Raw genomic sequence first — 17,167 nt, forward strand, 5'->3', positions numbered from 1 at the left:
AAATTTCAGTATTTCTGAAAAAATATTTTTCTATGTGGTATGTGCATGTATGTGAGGGTACATGCATTTGCATGGGAAGACTAGGGGCTCTCACTGAGTTTGGAGCTTTGATTTGGCTACACTGGCTGGTCCACAAACCCCAGAATCACCTCTCCTGCTTCCCCAATGTTGTAATTACAGGCATATTGCCACATACAGCTTTTAGATGACTTCTGAGAATTCAAATCTTAGCACTTTACATACAGATCTATCTTCTCAGCCCTATGTGTAAATTAAAAAAAAAAAATACGCTACATCCAAGAATCAAGAAGAAATATCTTTGTCTTTCACCTGCCTGAGCCACAAGGCTCCAGATGGGCATGTAGATATTTCAGGCAGGCCGGACCATGAGAACCCAGGATGCCCCATGGGTGTCTTTTGCCTGCCTGAGCTGCATGACATCAGGGGGCATGTGGATGCTTCAGACAGCCCAGGCTGTGAGGACAAAGGATGCATAGACCACATCCTGTGGCCATGTTGGTGTCCAAGGACTATGTTGCCACTGGGGCCATGGTGTTAACTGGTCCAGGGCTGCTGCTGAGGGCCATTTTGGGTATGTGGCACTAACGAGACCAGGGTCTTTGTTGATGTCGTGGCTCCTGATCCCATCAAATGGAATGCTGATGTCAGGAGTCTAGCCTGCTACCTGGGGCCATGGTAACATCCATGCCTGGGCTGCTGCTGAGTACCATATTTGGATCTGTAGTCTTTACCACAGCTGGGGTCTTTATTGATGTCTGTGGCCTGTGGTGCCACCAAAGGTCACATGGATGCTTGAGGTCTAGGCCACAATCTATGACCATGTTGCCACCAGGGCCGTGCTGTTCAGAGTGGCCACTGCTACCACCTGGAGTCATGGTGTCAACCGGGCCAGGGTTACTGCTAAGGGCCATGTCTGGGTCCATGGTGCTATGCTAGCCAGGGTCTGAGTTGATGTCTCCGACTCCTGATACCATCGAAGGCCAAGCTGATGCCAGGGGTCTGCTGGGGCCATATTGGTGTCTAAAGCCCACTCTGCTGCAGGGCCCATGTCAATCTGAGAGGCCTGTGCTGCCACCTGGAGCCATAGTGACATCCAAGCTCAGGCTGCTGCTGGGGACCATGTCTGGGTCCATGGTCCTACCACAGTTGGGGTCTCTGATGTCTATGGCCCATGGTGCCACCTAAGGACACAGATGCCTGGGGTCTAGGCCACATCTTGTGGCTTTGTTGGTATCTGAGGGCTATGTTACCACTGGGACCATGGTGTCATCTGGGCCAGGGCTGCTCTTCGGGACCATGTCTAGGTTTGTGGCCCTACCTCGTCAGGGTCTATGCTGACATCCATGGCTCCTGATATCATTGAAGGCAATGCTGATGCTGGGGGTTTGGGCCACCACGTGGGGCCATGTTGGTGTCCAAGGGCCTTGCTGCCATGGGGGCCATACCAATCTGAGTACCCTCTGTTGCCACCTGGTGACATCCAAGCCTGCATCTGAGGACTATGTCTGGGTCTGTGGTCCTAACAAAGCCAGGGTCTGTCTTGATGTCTGTGGCCCATGGTACCAATGGCCACATGGATACTTGGAGTCTAGGCAACAACCTGTGGCCATATTGGTGTCTGAGAGCTGTGCTGCCACCAGGGAGGGCCATGTCTAGGTCCAAGGCCAAATAGCAGCCAGGATCTGGGCTGATGTCCATGGTGCCTGTTACCCAGGGGGTCAAAGCAACATGCATGTTCAAATCTGAGGACTGTACTGAGCCAGCCCTGCCCCTCACTGGCTCCGGGACAGCTGGTCCTACCCCTTGCTGGACACTGCAGGAGGGCTTAGACATCCCCCTACCTCCCGTCCCTTATCTAGCCACCCCCCCGACCTCACCCTTTACCCCCAGCACTCAGGAAAGATGGCCCCACCCTTCACCAGAGGCTTGCAAGAACTGGCCCTGATGGCATGGCTGGCTCTGCCTCTTGCCTGAGAAGGCAGTCCCAGTAGCCAGGACCAACCAGCTCAGCTACCACCGAGACCTACATCCTGGGTGTTTGGTGGGCCTACTGGTCTACCCTAACATCTGCTCCATCTATGACCTGCTGGAGTACGTGAAGGGACTGGTGCTGAAGAACAACAGCTGTAGGATCTCCCTGACTCAGGGAGGAATATCTGAGAGGGGTTTCAAGGAGGCCCCAGAGGTGGTGGTACGCTAGAGGCACTAAACCAGACCAATGACTCCATGCAATGAACATTTTGTGGGTGAGGCTGATTAGACAAAAAGATATGCTAAGTGACACACTATCTCCCAATGCCACTAGGATGAAGAGGTGTTGGAAAGATGGGAGGCATGAGGTGGGTTTATTGTTTGTTTTGTTTTTAATTAACTTTGGGTGGGGCATGCTGCAGCAGTGTGGGGTGGATATGGAAGGATTGGGAGGTGAGTGGGGTTGGGGTACATGATATGAAATTCTAGAGTCAATAAAGAATTGTGTAAAACAATTAAAAAAAGAAATTTTATCTACACACACACACACACACACACACACACACACACACACGCATATAATTTTTAACTAACTATTTTTGCAGTATTGGGATAGAACCTCACACTTCTCAGGCAAGCACTTTGCTTCTGAACTAATCCTCTATATGTATCTGTTATTTGTATGATCCTAATGATCTCTTATAGAAGAGCTGTCAAAACCATCCCTATCCCTAATTACTTTCCTAACATGTAGTCTTAAAAGTTTAAATATTTTCTATATATTTCTATATTACATGTGATGGTACTGTAAATTGACTCAGTTGGACACTGAACCTTCCACACCTATTGTCCTTTCTTGTGAATTTCAGCTACTAGTGCTCTAGAGTTAGAGGTAGTATTAGACAATGGCCTTCTGACACCCCCCCCAAAAAAAAAAAACTAATGTCAAAACAGTTTATTTTGTCTATATTACTTCTATATTATACCTTTAACTTTATTCTACTTTACATTCTGATTTCTTGTATTACATAAAAATTAACTCCCCTAAAATTAAGGCCAACAGACTCATGAAGTTTGTCAAAGCATTCACTTATTTTATTGGTTTGTTTATATTACGCTCTGTTACTATAAGAATGGGATTCAGTCTGTAGTTCAGGTTGGCTTGAAACTCCCTGTGCACCCTGAGTTGCCTCACATTTTTATGGCAGTCTTCTTGCCTCAAGTTCTAAGTGTTGAAATTATAGGCATGAAACAATATGCTTGGATATCAAAATACATATAGGGCCTATTATATAATAATCAGAAGATACAACTGAAAATACAAAAATGAGCATGATATTTTTAGTCTTAGAGAGAAAGCAATGTTAAAACAACAACAACTGTTTCACTGCACTAGGTACCCACCAACCAAATAAATGACAACAATAGGTTGAAGCCTTCAAATACAGAAGGCTCTTAGCACACAGAACAGGGAATGCTTGGTAGTGGGAAAATTTTGCAAGAAAGCTGATTTCTGACGACTTGAATTAGAGAAATATGCAATGTAAAGGAAGAGAACTAATGAAAATAGAAGAGGTTCAAAATAAAAAACAAATAAAATATTCAGAGGCAGTAAAGAAAAACTGAATACTATTAAATAAAGTTTATAAAAGTAGGAGCAAGTACTTCACTGAGAAGTGCAGATCTTTCAAATTCCAGCTCGCCTATGTACTGTCTAGAAGGATTTCCCACTACTCTACACAAAACCTCATCATTTTAAGCTGCCTTATCTTTACTCACAAATTCTCCATGGTAAAATGTTCCTCTTCCCCTAATCTCCACACTAGACTATTGTGATGCCTATTCATGGTTGTCAACTGACTACATCTGGACTTAACTAAAACTCAAATAGTTGGGCATATCTGTGAAGGATTTTTATTATTATTATTAATTAGTCATTTGAAGTGGGAAGATCCACCTTTAATCTAGATGTTTGAGGTGTGAAGATCCACCTTCAATATGGGCCACACCTTCTGCTGGTAACCTATATAAAGAACATGGAAGAAAGCTTGTTCTCTATTTGCCTGCTTTCTCTCCCTCTCACTAGTAAGTCCTTTCCTTTACTGGCATTAGAGCCTACTTCTTTGGGATTCTAACATAGACTATAAATTAGCTGAGACATCCAGCCTTGTGAATTGAACAACTACTGGAGTTTTGGGCCTTTTATTGGTAGACTGCTGTTGTTGGAGTAGCTGGACCACAGCATGTAAGTCATTCTAATAAATCACATTTATATGTATATTATAAATTATATATTAAAACAATTGTGTATACATATATATACACATACATACACACCCACACACACATATGATGAGAGAGAGAGAGAGAGAGAGAGAGAGAGAGAGAGAGAGAGAGAGAGAGAGTGAGTTAGTTCATTGGAGGTAGAGAGCCCTGACTAATACATCTATCTAACTGCATTTCATGTACCTTAATCCAGAGTCAGCCATTCTTTTTATGTTTTCATACTTCACTGTAACTTTAATACTTTTTGTAATTCTTTACAACTGTCTCCTATCTTACGTATTTATTTGTCAGTGTTTCAACAGCAACAACAAATCTAATTCATTTTGGCATCATACAGTGTCTTATACATTAAGAAAATATTTGCTACTTGGTAAAGAAATTAAATTTAAGAATCAACATACTCAAATTCTAAAGAGAAAGATAACCATTTCTTACTTTAAGTTCTATCCATAAACAAATAGGATATACACAAAAGATAGTGTTTTCTAAATCAATTTTTAAAACTTGTATTATACAAATGCAGAAACCAAATGAACTTCCATTAGATATTTTAAAACACCTGAACATGTGAGTATGGTCATGATGGGAAGACTGCAAACATGTAATAACTACATTAATTAGTAAAAGTATAAAAAATGCACAGTATTTAAAATACAAGAATTGATTTTTATTTTTGAAAAGATATCTAGGTACCTTGAAATCTAGGCTAGATGAGATATTTAACAGGTAGGCTGATCAAAGTTTGATAATTTAAAAACAATAGCTATATAGAATCTGAACTGAAAATTCTCTAAAATAGTTTAGGACAATTAAAAAGATAAAAAAAAAAAAACCAACTCACCGGTAAGATGATAGTGGTATGTTGAATTCATTTTCAGGTGAGGCAATTCCCAATAAAGTATCCCCTTCAAAAATGGAAATTGGGATTGAAAAATGATTCTTAATCTGAGAAAAAACAATATTTAATATTAATATAAGAAAATATATTTTTAAAATGTCCACTTACATATCTTTTTGTTTTTGTTTTTTGAGACAGGGTTTCTCTGTGTAGTTTTGTCGCCTGTCCTGGACCTCGCTCTATAGACCAGGCTGGCCTTGAACTCACAGAGATCCGCCTGCCACTGTCTCCTGAGTGCTGGGATTAAAGGTGTGTGCCACCACTGCCCGGCTATATATCTTAACATAGACTCTACCAGGCAACATTCAACTTGGTCATAAAAATTAGAAGAAACAAACACACAATTATTTATCTTTAAAAACAAAATGAAATTATCCAGGCTTATATTTCATAGAAAAAAAACTGAAGCCAGCCAACTTTCCACATAGAGGGAGGGGTGTATAAGGCACCACCAAGCCCGGGAGCTATTTGCCACTGATGGCTGCTGAAGGAGGGAGTTTTGAGAGCTGCTGGTAGCGAAAATCCATGAGAGTATACAGCAGGTGACAACTAGAGTTCAGAAGGTCAACCTATCAGAACTAAGGGTTCTTTTAGAGGAAACCATCACACAAGGCGTTATGAATTACTGCCTTTCAAATGAACTGGCTGTCTCTTGTGCAGTCACAGCTATGATTCTCCCCATTTACCATGCATCTCCATGTTAGTGTACATGTAATCTCACAATTGCATCTCAATCTTGTCCCCAGCTATGTTAATTGTTCATTAACATGTATCTGGCCAGGGCCATTCTCCAGATAAAAGTATTTCAGCAAAGATACCTTTTTCCAAGGACAAAACTGCACATAGATCATCATTAGCTCATCTCACTCACAGAGAAAAGAACCACTAACAATTAAATCCTCAACCCCTTACCTTCACCCCGGGTTATTTACACAAGACCCTAACTTAAGAGATTTACTGCTCACATTCCTGGGATGACGTTTTAGCCATTTGCTAGTTACTGAGTTACTTCCCACTGACCCAAGGAGATTGCCTATAAGGCCAGGCAGGTGATAGGTGCCAAGCTTCTTCCTTGTGCAAATTAAGTTTTTATTCCTCCTCAGCCAGGTGCTATTCCTAGATTTTCTCCTCAGCAATTACTCTGGGTGAAAGCGCTTTCACTAACCAAATCTACACGCTCTGACATGGGTTGCTTAACCACCTAGCATATGTCCCCTTCCTGATCAGAAAGCAGCTGCAGCCGGGATGGGTGGGGGAAGCGGCACCAAAGGCAGTTTACTTTCTTGTGACTTATTGACCCCTAACATTTTACCTAGCAATTTCTAGATTATAGTTTGAGCACATAAATTCCCTAACTGATCTTAGCCTTTAGTTGCCCCTACCAGAGAACTCCCCTTTAGTCACTCCCCTTTGGGGTTGTAATTGGAAGCTGACAATTAATTGCTTTATGTGTGGGTCCTTATCACCTCTCTCTGCGACTCTGAAAACTTCAAGCCTCATGTTGCTTTACCAAAGTATTGCTGTGTGGGTGTATATGCTGGTTCTCTGAGAGCACTGGGAGGATTGATGGAGAAGAACAAAGATGAGGATGGAGACAGAAAGAACCAGGTAGAACGATGAGAGAAGAGCAGGGGGGACCGAGAAGAGCGAAGGAAGAGAGCAGACAAGAAACTGTGCAGAGAGAATCGCCATAGAAGAATAAAGGGAATGCACTAAAGAACTCAGTGTGCTTAGATTCACTGAATATCCCTCAGATAAGAATCCTCAGCTGGTTGGTAGACTCTTTCATGGACCCTGGGAGCAAACAATACAGGCTGGACCTAATATTGTTTGTGTTAAGGGGAAGTCAGTTTTCTTTACAAGTGTTGTCCCTGGTAGGCTGCCCATGTTTCAGTAGATGGCCCTTCACAAATGAACATTAAGGGCACCATTAATTAGACTCAGTGTGCTATTAAAAAAATAACAACAAAAAGTCATAAAGCTGGGGAAGAGATATAAGGGGAAGGTGTTTAGGGAGCATTTGGAGAAAGGGTGTAAGATAGATATGATTAAATACAGGCATATTTAATTTCCTATGTATAAAATTCAAATTTAATTAAACAAATAGAATGATTTCTTTGCAACAACAAAAAAATTGCATGAATGTGAAAAAGGGAGTTATATGGAAGAAAGTGTATAACAGGGGTGGAAGGGAAAATTGAGAGGGTAGGTGTAGTTGCCCTTTTAACTACGTGGAGTGGCCTTAATAATTTCACCAATAGGCAGGAGTTATGATAATCAAAATATACTTTATAAATGTATTAAACTGTCAAAGAACCTACCCAGTGAAAGTGTGCATGTACACACACACACATACACACACACACACACACACACACACACACACACACACACACACACACACAATCCCTTCAAGGTTCAGAGAACACTAGAAGGCAAGACTGAAAGAATATAAGAAATGGAGGAAAGAAGACAGGAGTATTGTGAAATCTTGTTGGCCTCTGAACATGAACTCACAAAACTATAGTTACTTATACAAGGTTAAGACTATTAAAATTTCAGCGTTAAGCCCTAGGTCAGAAGCTACTGGCCCATATAGGAAATTTTTCTTTGAAAGGTTGTAGTTAGATACTGGCAGGTTCTCTATTCACTAACTGGAGTCAATGTACGTTAAAACAAATAAACAAACAAAGACATTAAGTAGCAGGGGATCTATTGGGGAAAGGGGCAGAGGCAAGTGGACGACAGAAGGAGTAGAGTACAAAAGGATTAAGATACATTGCATACATTACATCTGTGAATGGTTTCAAAAACAAGAAGCAAATCAAGTATGTCAAAATAAAGCATGTCAGCCTAGAAAATGTTAGTACCACAATTAACAAAAGGTCTAGAAGAATGCACACACAAAATTCTTGAAAATCATAAAAGTTACAAGCACAATGAAAATGGAAACAGAATAAACAGGGAATCCACAGAAAGAAAAGCTAACTACTAAAAAATAGAGAAAAAAAGATATTCAATGTTCCTAGAAAGCAAGTAAATACAAATTATAACCACATGCAAACTTTTCACAAAACTGGCAAAACAAAGCAACTATAGTTGTTGTGAGGTTCATGTCCAGAGGCTGACATTTCACAATATTTGTCCCTTTCTCCATTTCTTATATTCTTTCTGCCTTCCCTTCCACAGGTTATTTTTGTTATACTGCATATATGTTTCTACTCTTAACATAATGTAATATGCAGCTCATTTAACAATGTAATGTAAATTCTAGTCCTTGAAAGTTATTACAAACTATTAAAGTTAATTAAGAACTATAGGTCGGTAGTTAGTTACCTAACAATCAAATTTGGGGCCATGTTAGGTGTGTTTTCAAGGTCAAACGTAGCTATATTTTACATAGACAGATAGTCTTCAAACACTTCAGTATAGTGATATTTTATTTGTATTGAAATGTGATTTTATTTGTATGTTAATAAAGTTTCCTTGAGGTCAGAGCAAACCAGAGCAGAAGCTGGGTGGTAGTGGTGCACGCCTTTAATCCCAGCATTTGGGAGGCAGAGCTAGGTAGATTTCTGTGTGTTCAAGGACACAGCCAGCATGGCAGACACACACCTTTAATCTCAATACCAACCATAGAAGACCTGGAGGTCTGTACAAACAGGCAGTGACGAGGAGGTCATGTGGCTGGGTTTACAACCAATGAGAAAACAGAACAGAAAGTCTATAAATAGGACACACAGAAGTAGGTCTCTTGCGGAGAGGAAGAACAGCAGAAGCAGGGAAGGGTAAGGTTTTCCACTCTTGCTCTGACCTCGTGGTTTTTAACTCTGCAATTGGTTCTGTGTTTCTTATTTAACAAGCAGGTTACATCTATACTTCAGATATCTACAGAATATGGTATTTAAGATGGTTTAATAACATAAAGCATTTCATGACTGTGAGAAACGTATGATCCTGGCAGCACCAATTTACCTCAGATGATGGGCATCAAAGAACCTCCATATGGAGTTAGCTTTCTTTGTGGCAAAAATTAGCCACTGAGCAAGAAACTTCCCTTGCCCCATCTGCTGACAGTATGCTGTAAAAATTGGACAAGCAGGACACAAAAGAAGGTGACTGTTGAATTTTGCCAAGACAAGGTAGACAGTCCTTCAAAATTCTTGCTTCACAGTAAAGTCTGTCAAATATTCTAGGCCTGTAGACCAAAAATAATAGATGCCCCAACATTGCAAAGAAACCTTGGGTGATTGTCCAGGAAGCCAGCTGTCTTTGTCATTTCTATAGTTTTGGAAGTTGTTTGCTCTGAACTTCCTGTTTACTCAGGTAATATTTTATCCTTCTTAGGGCTCTGATGAGGATTGAAGACTAGTTATACAGTTTTCTTTGTTTTCAAATTCAGGAAAAAAAAATTACATAAAAGATGTTAACTTTAAAGGTGAAAAACAAAATCTTAAGTTGTTTATCTAAAAAGATGTTTTCAGGCCTAAAAAGATTTTTTTGGATGGTAATACAAGTTATGATAGAAAATGGTCTAGGTATAAAACTCTGGACTCATCAAGATTAAGATATATAATAATGTTGTGAGATGTCGTTCTATATGATGTGAGTATGTGTTGCTCTGATTGGTTGATAAATAAAACATTGATTGGCCAAGAGTCAGGCAGGAGGTATAGCCAGGGCCAGCAGAAGAGGAGAATGCTGGGAAGAGGAACAGCAGAGTCGAGAGTAGCCAGCCAGACACAGAGGAAGCAAGAATATAAGACAGAATTGAGAAAAGGTATCAAGCCACGTGGCTAAACATAAATAAAAATTATGGGTTAATTTAAATGTAAGAGCTAATCAGCAATAAGCCTGAGCTAATGGCTGAGCAGTTAAAATTACTATAAGCCTCTGAATGACTATTTTATAAATGGGCTGCGGGTCTGCGGGTAAGAGGGATTTGTCCTGGTTGCTGGCCAGCTAGGACACAGGAAAACTTCCAACTGCAGATCAATTTCTCCAAATTTAACAAAAACAAAGGGACTGAACATTGTAAATGTAATTCTTATGTGATAATTGTTCTTACTGTATATAACTTTACTTTTTTAGAGTTAAAACCTTTCTTTTTTATTTAGACAAAAAGGGGACCATGTTCTGGGATATTTGTACACTGTGTGAAAATGTATTGCTGTGATGGGTATAACAAAAAGCTGAATAGCCAATAGCTAAGCAGGAGGTATAGGCAGGACTTCTGGCCAGAGAGAACTCTGTAAAGAAGTCGGCAAAGTCACCAGCCAGACATGGAGGAAGCAGCATGGGCAGTACGGAGAGATGAGATTACAAGCCACGGGACAGAGTGTAGATTAAATTAATAGGAGTTAGTGGGTCAAGCCTAAGATAAGGCCAAACTTTCCTAATTAATAATAAGTCTCCATGTTGTTATTTGTCAGCTGGCAGTCCAAAGAAAAATCTGGCTACAGATTATAGGTACATTTTACTTGTGACATTATTTTTCCTGACCACTAAACACAAGATATTCGTATTCTAAAACATTTGAAAACATAATACATACAGAAAATTATCATTATCAATAATAAAGATTATTTTACTAATAATCTCTAAAGTATTTTGCTTATCTCTAATATAACATGGCATCATTTATTAAAAATGATTTGAGGTGTTACATATGACTACATGTTTAAAAAAGCCATATGGAATTATTTTATGTTAACTTAAAATTATATATACATGGCTAGAGAGATAGCTCAGCAGTTGGGAAGGCTGACTGTTCTTCCAGAGGACCCAGGTTTGGTTCCCAGAACCCACATGTCAGCTCCTGTTTCTGGGAATCTGATACTCTCATACAGACATGCCTGCAAGCAAAATGCCAATGTACATAAAATAGAAATTAAAAATTTATTTTTAAAAATTACATATATAAACACACACACACACACACACACACACACACACACACACACGTAATTGAAGTCATGCCACTTTGAAAGACAATGTTCCCATCAAAATTGTAGACTAACAAAAATCCCAGGGCCAGGAACAAGAAACCTTTTTGTAGGTGAGACAAGTCCAATAGAGCCTTCATTCAGTACAGGGTATTGTTATTACCCTTCCAGAAATAGAAGATAAGGCCCTACTGCTAAACACCACACACTTTAGACATAGAACTTGGAGGAATTTAGTTGAAGCTGATCTGGAAGCCTCCTCCTGATAATTCGCTTTCAAAGCCTAGAAAGGAGTCATACAAGTTGCCAAGGGAGAAAAATCAAGTTAGTGTTCCTATACACTTTAACTACAACAATGATCAGAATGGCAAGATTCTGAAAGGTATAATGGTGGCACTGATATCCTAAAGGTAATCAATAGTACCTAATTGGACTAAGGCTTTCTCAAAAGGAAGGAATTCATTCCTGGCGCTTTAAACTTAGCCAACTACCGATGGCTGGAGAGACCATGGAGCCTAAAAGGTGAACCTATTATTGACACTTCTCTAAACCAATGTAATTGCTAACTGAATTTTAAATCCTTGTCTTTACATCCATAGATACATGTAGCTCTCATCAGAGAAGCTTCTTTTTGCAGCACACAGAGATCATTACAAAAAGCCACAACTTGCCAAAATGCAGAGACCAACTGACTGTGGAATACCTGCCCCCAATAGAAAACATTGTGGAAAGGGGCAGAAAGATTTTAAGAGCAAGAGGTCAGGATATCTGCTATAAGACAGTCTCTTCTATAAAAGAAAACAATAGACAAGGGGAGGGTATGAAAAGGTGGTGGATCTGGGAAGTGCTGGGGACAAGAATGGGGTTTGAATGTGATCAAGAAAAATTGCATGAAATTCTCAAAGGACTAATAAAAATGCTGTATGATCCAAAATTCACAAACAAAAATATTTTAAATAGCTGAATTACTTCAAATAAAGCCTGTGATTTACACTCATTATAAATTTATACATTAAAAAGGGATAGTAACTAAAAATAAATTCATCAACAATTGGAAAAATTTCCCAACAAACTCAGAATTAGTATAAGTACTCATTTAAATGGAGCAGTATAACCTTAACAACCAATTTCTTAGATCAATTCAAACTATAGTTTAAGACTTTCAACGAACACATTAAAACTTTAATTAATTAAAACACATCAAGATCTTTTGTGAATATAAATGCAAGAATTTTAAGTATAACTTAAACATAATCTAACAGTACTCTAGAAGTTTAATAATTTTAAGGCAAAGATTTATACTAGAGATAGTGTTGTTTAATGTTTGAAAATCCAGGACATTCATCACATTAACAATTTTGTTTATATCCTTTCAATAAAGATAAAAATTGGAAGGAAAAAAATAAACTAAAATATATGAAGTAAAATGTCTTTTTTTCAAGAATAGTTGTTGAAATCTACTAGAACTGCGAGTCTAATAAAATGGAACATTACATAGGAATGTTATAATAATCTGCATTCTAAATGACAGCAATCAATGAACAAACCAAAAGAATTAATAATAAAAACCCATTTTATTTTTTAAAAAGGAAAATACTTAAAATAGTTAAATAAATTAGGAAAAATAAGGAGAGATACTATGATTTATGACTCAGATACAGAGTAATCAATGGTGTATTGTCATAAAAATAAAGAGTTCAGAAATAAACCACCAATATAAGAGGACAATCTAAGGAGAAAAGATCATCTAGTTGCAGCAACTGGATAACCAAATAGAAAACTTTGAACCTCAAACCTCACCTCTACATATACAAAGATTTACTTAAAATGAAACTGTTATTCTCCACACACTAGAGCTACTTCTGAGTAACTTATGTAGCCAGATATTCTGCAGAGTGAAAAAGCCAAATTCTATTCTTTATTATGCCTATATAAAATTTCAGACTGTGTAACTAATGTAATGTGAACTAAGTGGATGTACAGGAAGGGAAAGTAGGAAGAGAATGAAGTTTTTTGAATAGTAAATACATTCACTACCTTGACAGCTATGAAGGTTTCTTGAGTGTATCTCTATGTCAAAACTAAACTTATGTTATTTTACATTTATATATCAATAAGTCTGCAATTTTCCTGATAGTTTTCCTATTAAAAATATAAACATGCTAAAGACTAAGCAAAAATGATGCATATTTTTAGAAAATAATGAAAACATTGTATGAAGCAGATCTATAAGACATAATGATGTTCCTCCAATGCTCATGTCACAGGAGTACTTCTACTGATGGTGAGAGTCTTAATATCAGCTGTTTCTGCAACAGTTTGTATTCTTTTGGCAATGATTTACTTGAATATTTCTCTTTTCTTTTTTCTGAGACAGAGTTTCATGTATCCCAAGCTGGCATCAAACTGACTGAGTATCCAGGTAATCCCTCCTACCTTCATCTCCTGAGTGCTGAGACTAAAGGTATGCTACCATATACAATGTATGTGGTGCTAGGGATCAACTCAGGGCTTCCAACATCCAAGGCAGGCATTCTACCAACTGAGCTACATCCCTGGCCTACTTCAAATATCCGCATAGAGAGCTTCTTCTACCCACTACCTTATTTCATACCTGCACTGGTGAACGGATTGTTACCTTCTTACTTCCTTCAAATGTGTCAATTTGACAAACGATAGATCTTTCAACTCCAGACTCTCTGTGTCTCACTGTGTACAGGCGCCGTCCTACTTTTGTTAAAGGGATCTTGTCAGCAGCAGAGTGGTTATCAGGTGCTAAATCAAATACATATGGGTCCCGATTAATTAGAATTCACTGCATAAAAATTTTAAATGTATATTAAATACTAGATTGTTTTCTGAACAAAGAAAGTCTTTGAATATAATCAATATTATAGGATATTATTCACCTAAATCCTTCAAAACATTTTATCAAAAACACAACTGAAAAATTTTTTCACTTAGGAGTTTAACCTAAAACCATTACAATTAAGGAAGCAAACAGTAATGGGAGGAATGATTATAAAATTTAAGAGTATTAATTGGTAGTTTGCTGTCACAATAACCACTGGAGCTACCAAGGTGAGTTGAGTATAGGTTTCCACTTTTAATTTTCTAACTCTCTATGTCACTTTTAAGATGCAACTTAGATTTGATTAAAGAAAATTTCACATACACTCACCAAACATGAATATATCATGTTGGGAGTAAAATTACTTAATTTACATAAAATTGACTCCCTAGTCTAAATTCTCACAGTGAGTAAAAGTAGTAAAAACACATCATAGATAATGTCCTGATAATAACCATCTACTAAACATTACTTCATGATTCATGAGAATAACTACTAATGTATTAGTAGCCTTCTGTGTCTAGTTAGCGTTTCAGATAGTACCCATTCAAATACTGCTCTCAGGATCTGAATGAAATACCAGTGAATATGAGTAAGAAAACAAGATTTTATGATAATTAAAGAAATTATATACTGTCCTTTACCCCCAATAAAAAGGAAAAACTTGTGGAAAGCAGAAATGACTTCCAATAGGCATAATGTTAAAAACAATTTGCAAGGGGCTAGAGAGATGGCTTAGTAGCTACAAGATCTGGGTTCAATTCCCAGCACTGAAATGGTAGCTCACAATCATCCATAACCCCAGTTCCAGGGAATAAAACAAGAATGTGGTGCACATACATTCAAAAAGCCAAACATCTGTACACATAAAATAAATCTTAAAAGATTATAAATATAAAAACAGAGAGAAATATAACATCTGCATTAATTCAAACTTTTAAAAATTCACTCACCTAAAAACTTTTGTAAAATGCATTAGTTAGTCATACCAAACATGGTTAGGTCATCTGACATATCTATCTATCACTGATACAGAAAAGATGAGTGAGATCTAGTATTTTTCATCCTTACTCCAAGTTCTAATAATACCATGCTCTGGACAAGTGAAATCAGAAATCAGAATATCAAGATTTAGTGACCAGAGAAATCAATATACTGGAGAGGAAAATACTGTCCCCATCTTGGCTTGAATGAGACTCACCCTTCCATAGAATCAATCTAGCATCTGAATATTTGGTCCCCAGTTTGGCAGAGGAAGGATCAGGTATGGCCTTTTGGAAAAAGTGCATCGCTTATGGGCTTTGAGGTTTCAAAGCCTCCCATTGTTGTCATTTTGTTCCTCTGCTTCTTGCTTGCAGTTCAAGGTGTGAGTGCTCCCCTTGCTATTCAAACTATCATACCTGCTGTCTCTACTCTGACCTTCACAGACTCTAACCCTATGGAACCATAAGCCCAAACAAACTCTTTCTTCTACAAGTTGCCTTGGTCATAGTGTTTTATATCAGTAATAGAATAGTAATTAATACAGTCCCCACTGTACTAGAAAACCTGTTTTTTAAAAAAAGCTGTTATGGTACTACAAATGAGTAAGACCGCTTTTTACAAAACAACTTCACAAAGCCTTGGAAAAGAAATGTATCACTTACTAAGGAGAATGAAGAAGAGTTTGCTGCTTAGGCTGGTCATTGCATGGAAATGATCACTGTCCTTAGTTCGTACATAATCCATACTTAAACTCTCTTCATTTTTCAATTCATATGATTTTGCCATAGGAACATTGAGTACATTAAAAGAATCACTTGGTAAAACAGAGACAGTAAGTCCAAGAGAATTTAAAATCATAAACGGAGCTAGATCCCTTAGGAAGACAGCTGAAGATCCAGTAGCAGCTTCAGTAAATGCCTAACAGGGAAAATTTGGAGTTAATGAAATGTGGACCAAGGAAATGAAAACAACAGTATAGTGTTCTAGAAGAGTAACTAGATCAACAACAACCGGACTAATGTAAAATATTGCCATTTCTTACCTCGACTAAATTATTTAACATCACAAGGCCACATTTGGATAATGTAATATTTAATTGGTCCTTAGAATAAAAAGTTATGGCAGTTTTGTATTCTGGTACTTTGTAATTTTCTTCTTCACTATCTGACTCAACAATGGACTGTTTTGCTTTCTTTTTCATCTAAAATGATAAATTAAAATTAGACATAAAAGAAAAGAATTTGTTTTTAGGAGTATAACATAATTTGTCTGCAAAGTAAAAACAAATACCATTAGAGAGCAAGCGAGCTATAAATTCCATGGTTACACTGCCTGCTGTAGAGAGCTATGAATTCCATGCAGAGAATATATTGCCCAATGAAATGTCCTGGACATGCCAAGTAATGTTACAAAGCTGAGAGGAGGAAATACTAAAAGAAAATAAATTCTATACTCTTCGATAATTTACAAGAAAGAAAAACCTGAAAATTACTAAGTATATATGGAATCTGCAGGTAAATCAAAAGCATATACTTCCAAACAAATTAGTCAAGAAAAGTCATTTAAAGTATTGGTCATGTTAACAGAAAGAGAACTAGGTACTAAAAAAGTCAGATGAAAGTGGCAGAACAATGTCGTGAAATGGGGGTTTGTAAGAATAAGTACTATATATTTCTTTCCAGAATTCAGAGACTCACTTCCCATGAATAGTCTAATCTAAAACCTACCAATAAAATTAGTCTATTAAAATCCTTCATCTTATATAACCGAGATCATTTAAATAACTAAATAATATGGTAGACATGACAAGCTAGTCATTTAGCTGTTATTTTATCTTCTTTTTTTTTTCCCGGTTTTCAAGGCAAGTTGTTGTGGCTTTTTTGTTTTGTTTTGTTTTGTTTTTGTGTGTGTGTATAGCTCTGGCTGTCCCGGAACTCTTTCTGTAGACCAGTCTGGCCTCAAGCTCAGAGATATTTTACCTTATTTTAAGACCCTGAAAATTTTCTACAAGTTGACAAGTTGAATCTATCATTAGGTAGGAAACATGCTGTAACTTAGATAATTCCTTGCTTTACAAGCATAATTTTGCCAATTTAAAGGCACCGATTCTCAGGATTACATAAATTCATAGTATATTCAGAATGCAAATAACACACAATCTTCAAGGGATTACAGAGAGGATGACATAGTAGAGAGGAAGAAAAAAGAGGA

The 17,167-nt window shown here is 37.8% G+C and overlaps 1 protein-coding gene across 3 annotated transcripts in view; it reads right to left on the bottom strand.

Annotated features, from left to right (window-relative positions):
• Vps13a (vacuolar protein sorting 13 homolog A) overlaps window positions 1–17,167 on the bottom strand; it is a 215,148-nt gene that overhangs the window by 77,369 nt on the left and 120,612 nt on the right. For all 3 annotated transcript variants that reach the window (XM_036206892.1, XM_036206900.1, XM_036206909.1), the window contains exons 43-46: window positions 15,999–16,157; window positions 15,619–15,874; window positions 13,736–13,896; window positions 5,120–5,223 (exon numbers count right to left, since the gene is read on the bottom strand). In XM_036206892.1, the coding sequence (XP_036062785.1) occupies window positions 5,120–5,223; window positions 13,736–13,896; window positions 15,619–15,874; window positions 15,999–16,157 (680 nt within the window). The remainder of the gene's footprint in view (window positions 1–5,119; window positions 5,224–13,735; window positions 13,897–15,618; window positions 15,875–15,998; window positions 16,158–17,167) is intronic.

This window comes from Onychomys torridus, chromosome 1, assembly GCF_903995425.1.
Source record: "Onychomys torridus chromosome 1, mOncTor1.1, whole genome shotgun sequence".
Lineage (NCBI taxonomy): Eukaryota > Metazoa > Chordata > Mammalia > Rodentia > Cricetidae > Onychomys > Onychomys torridus.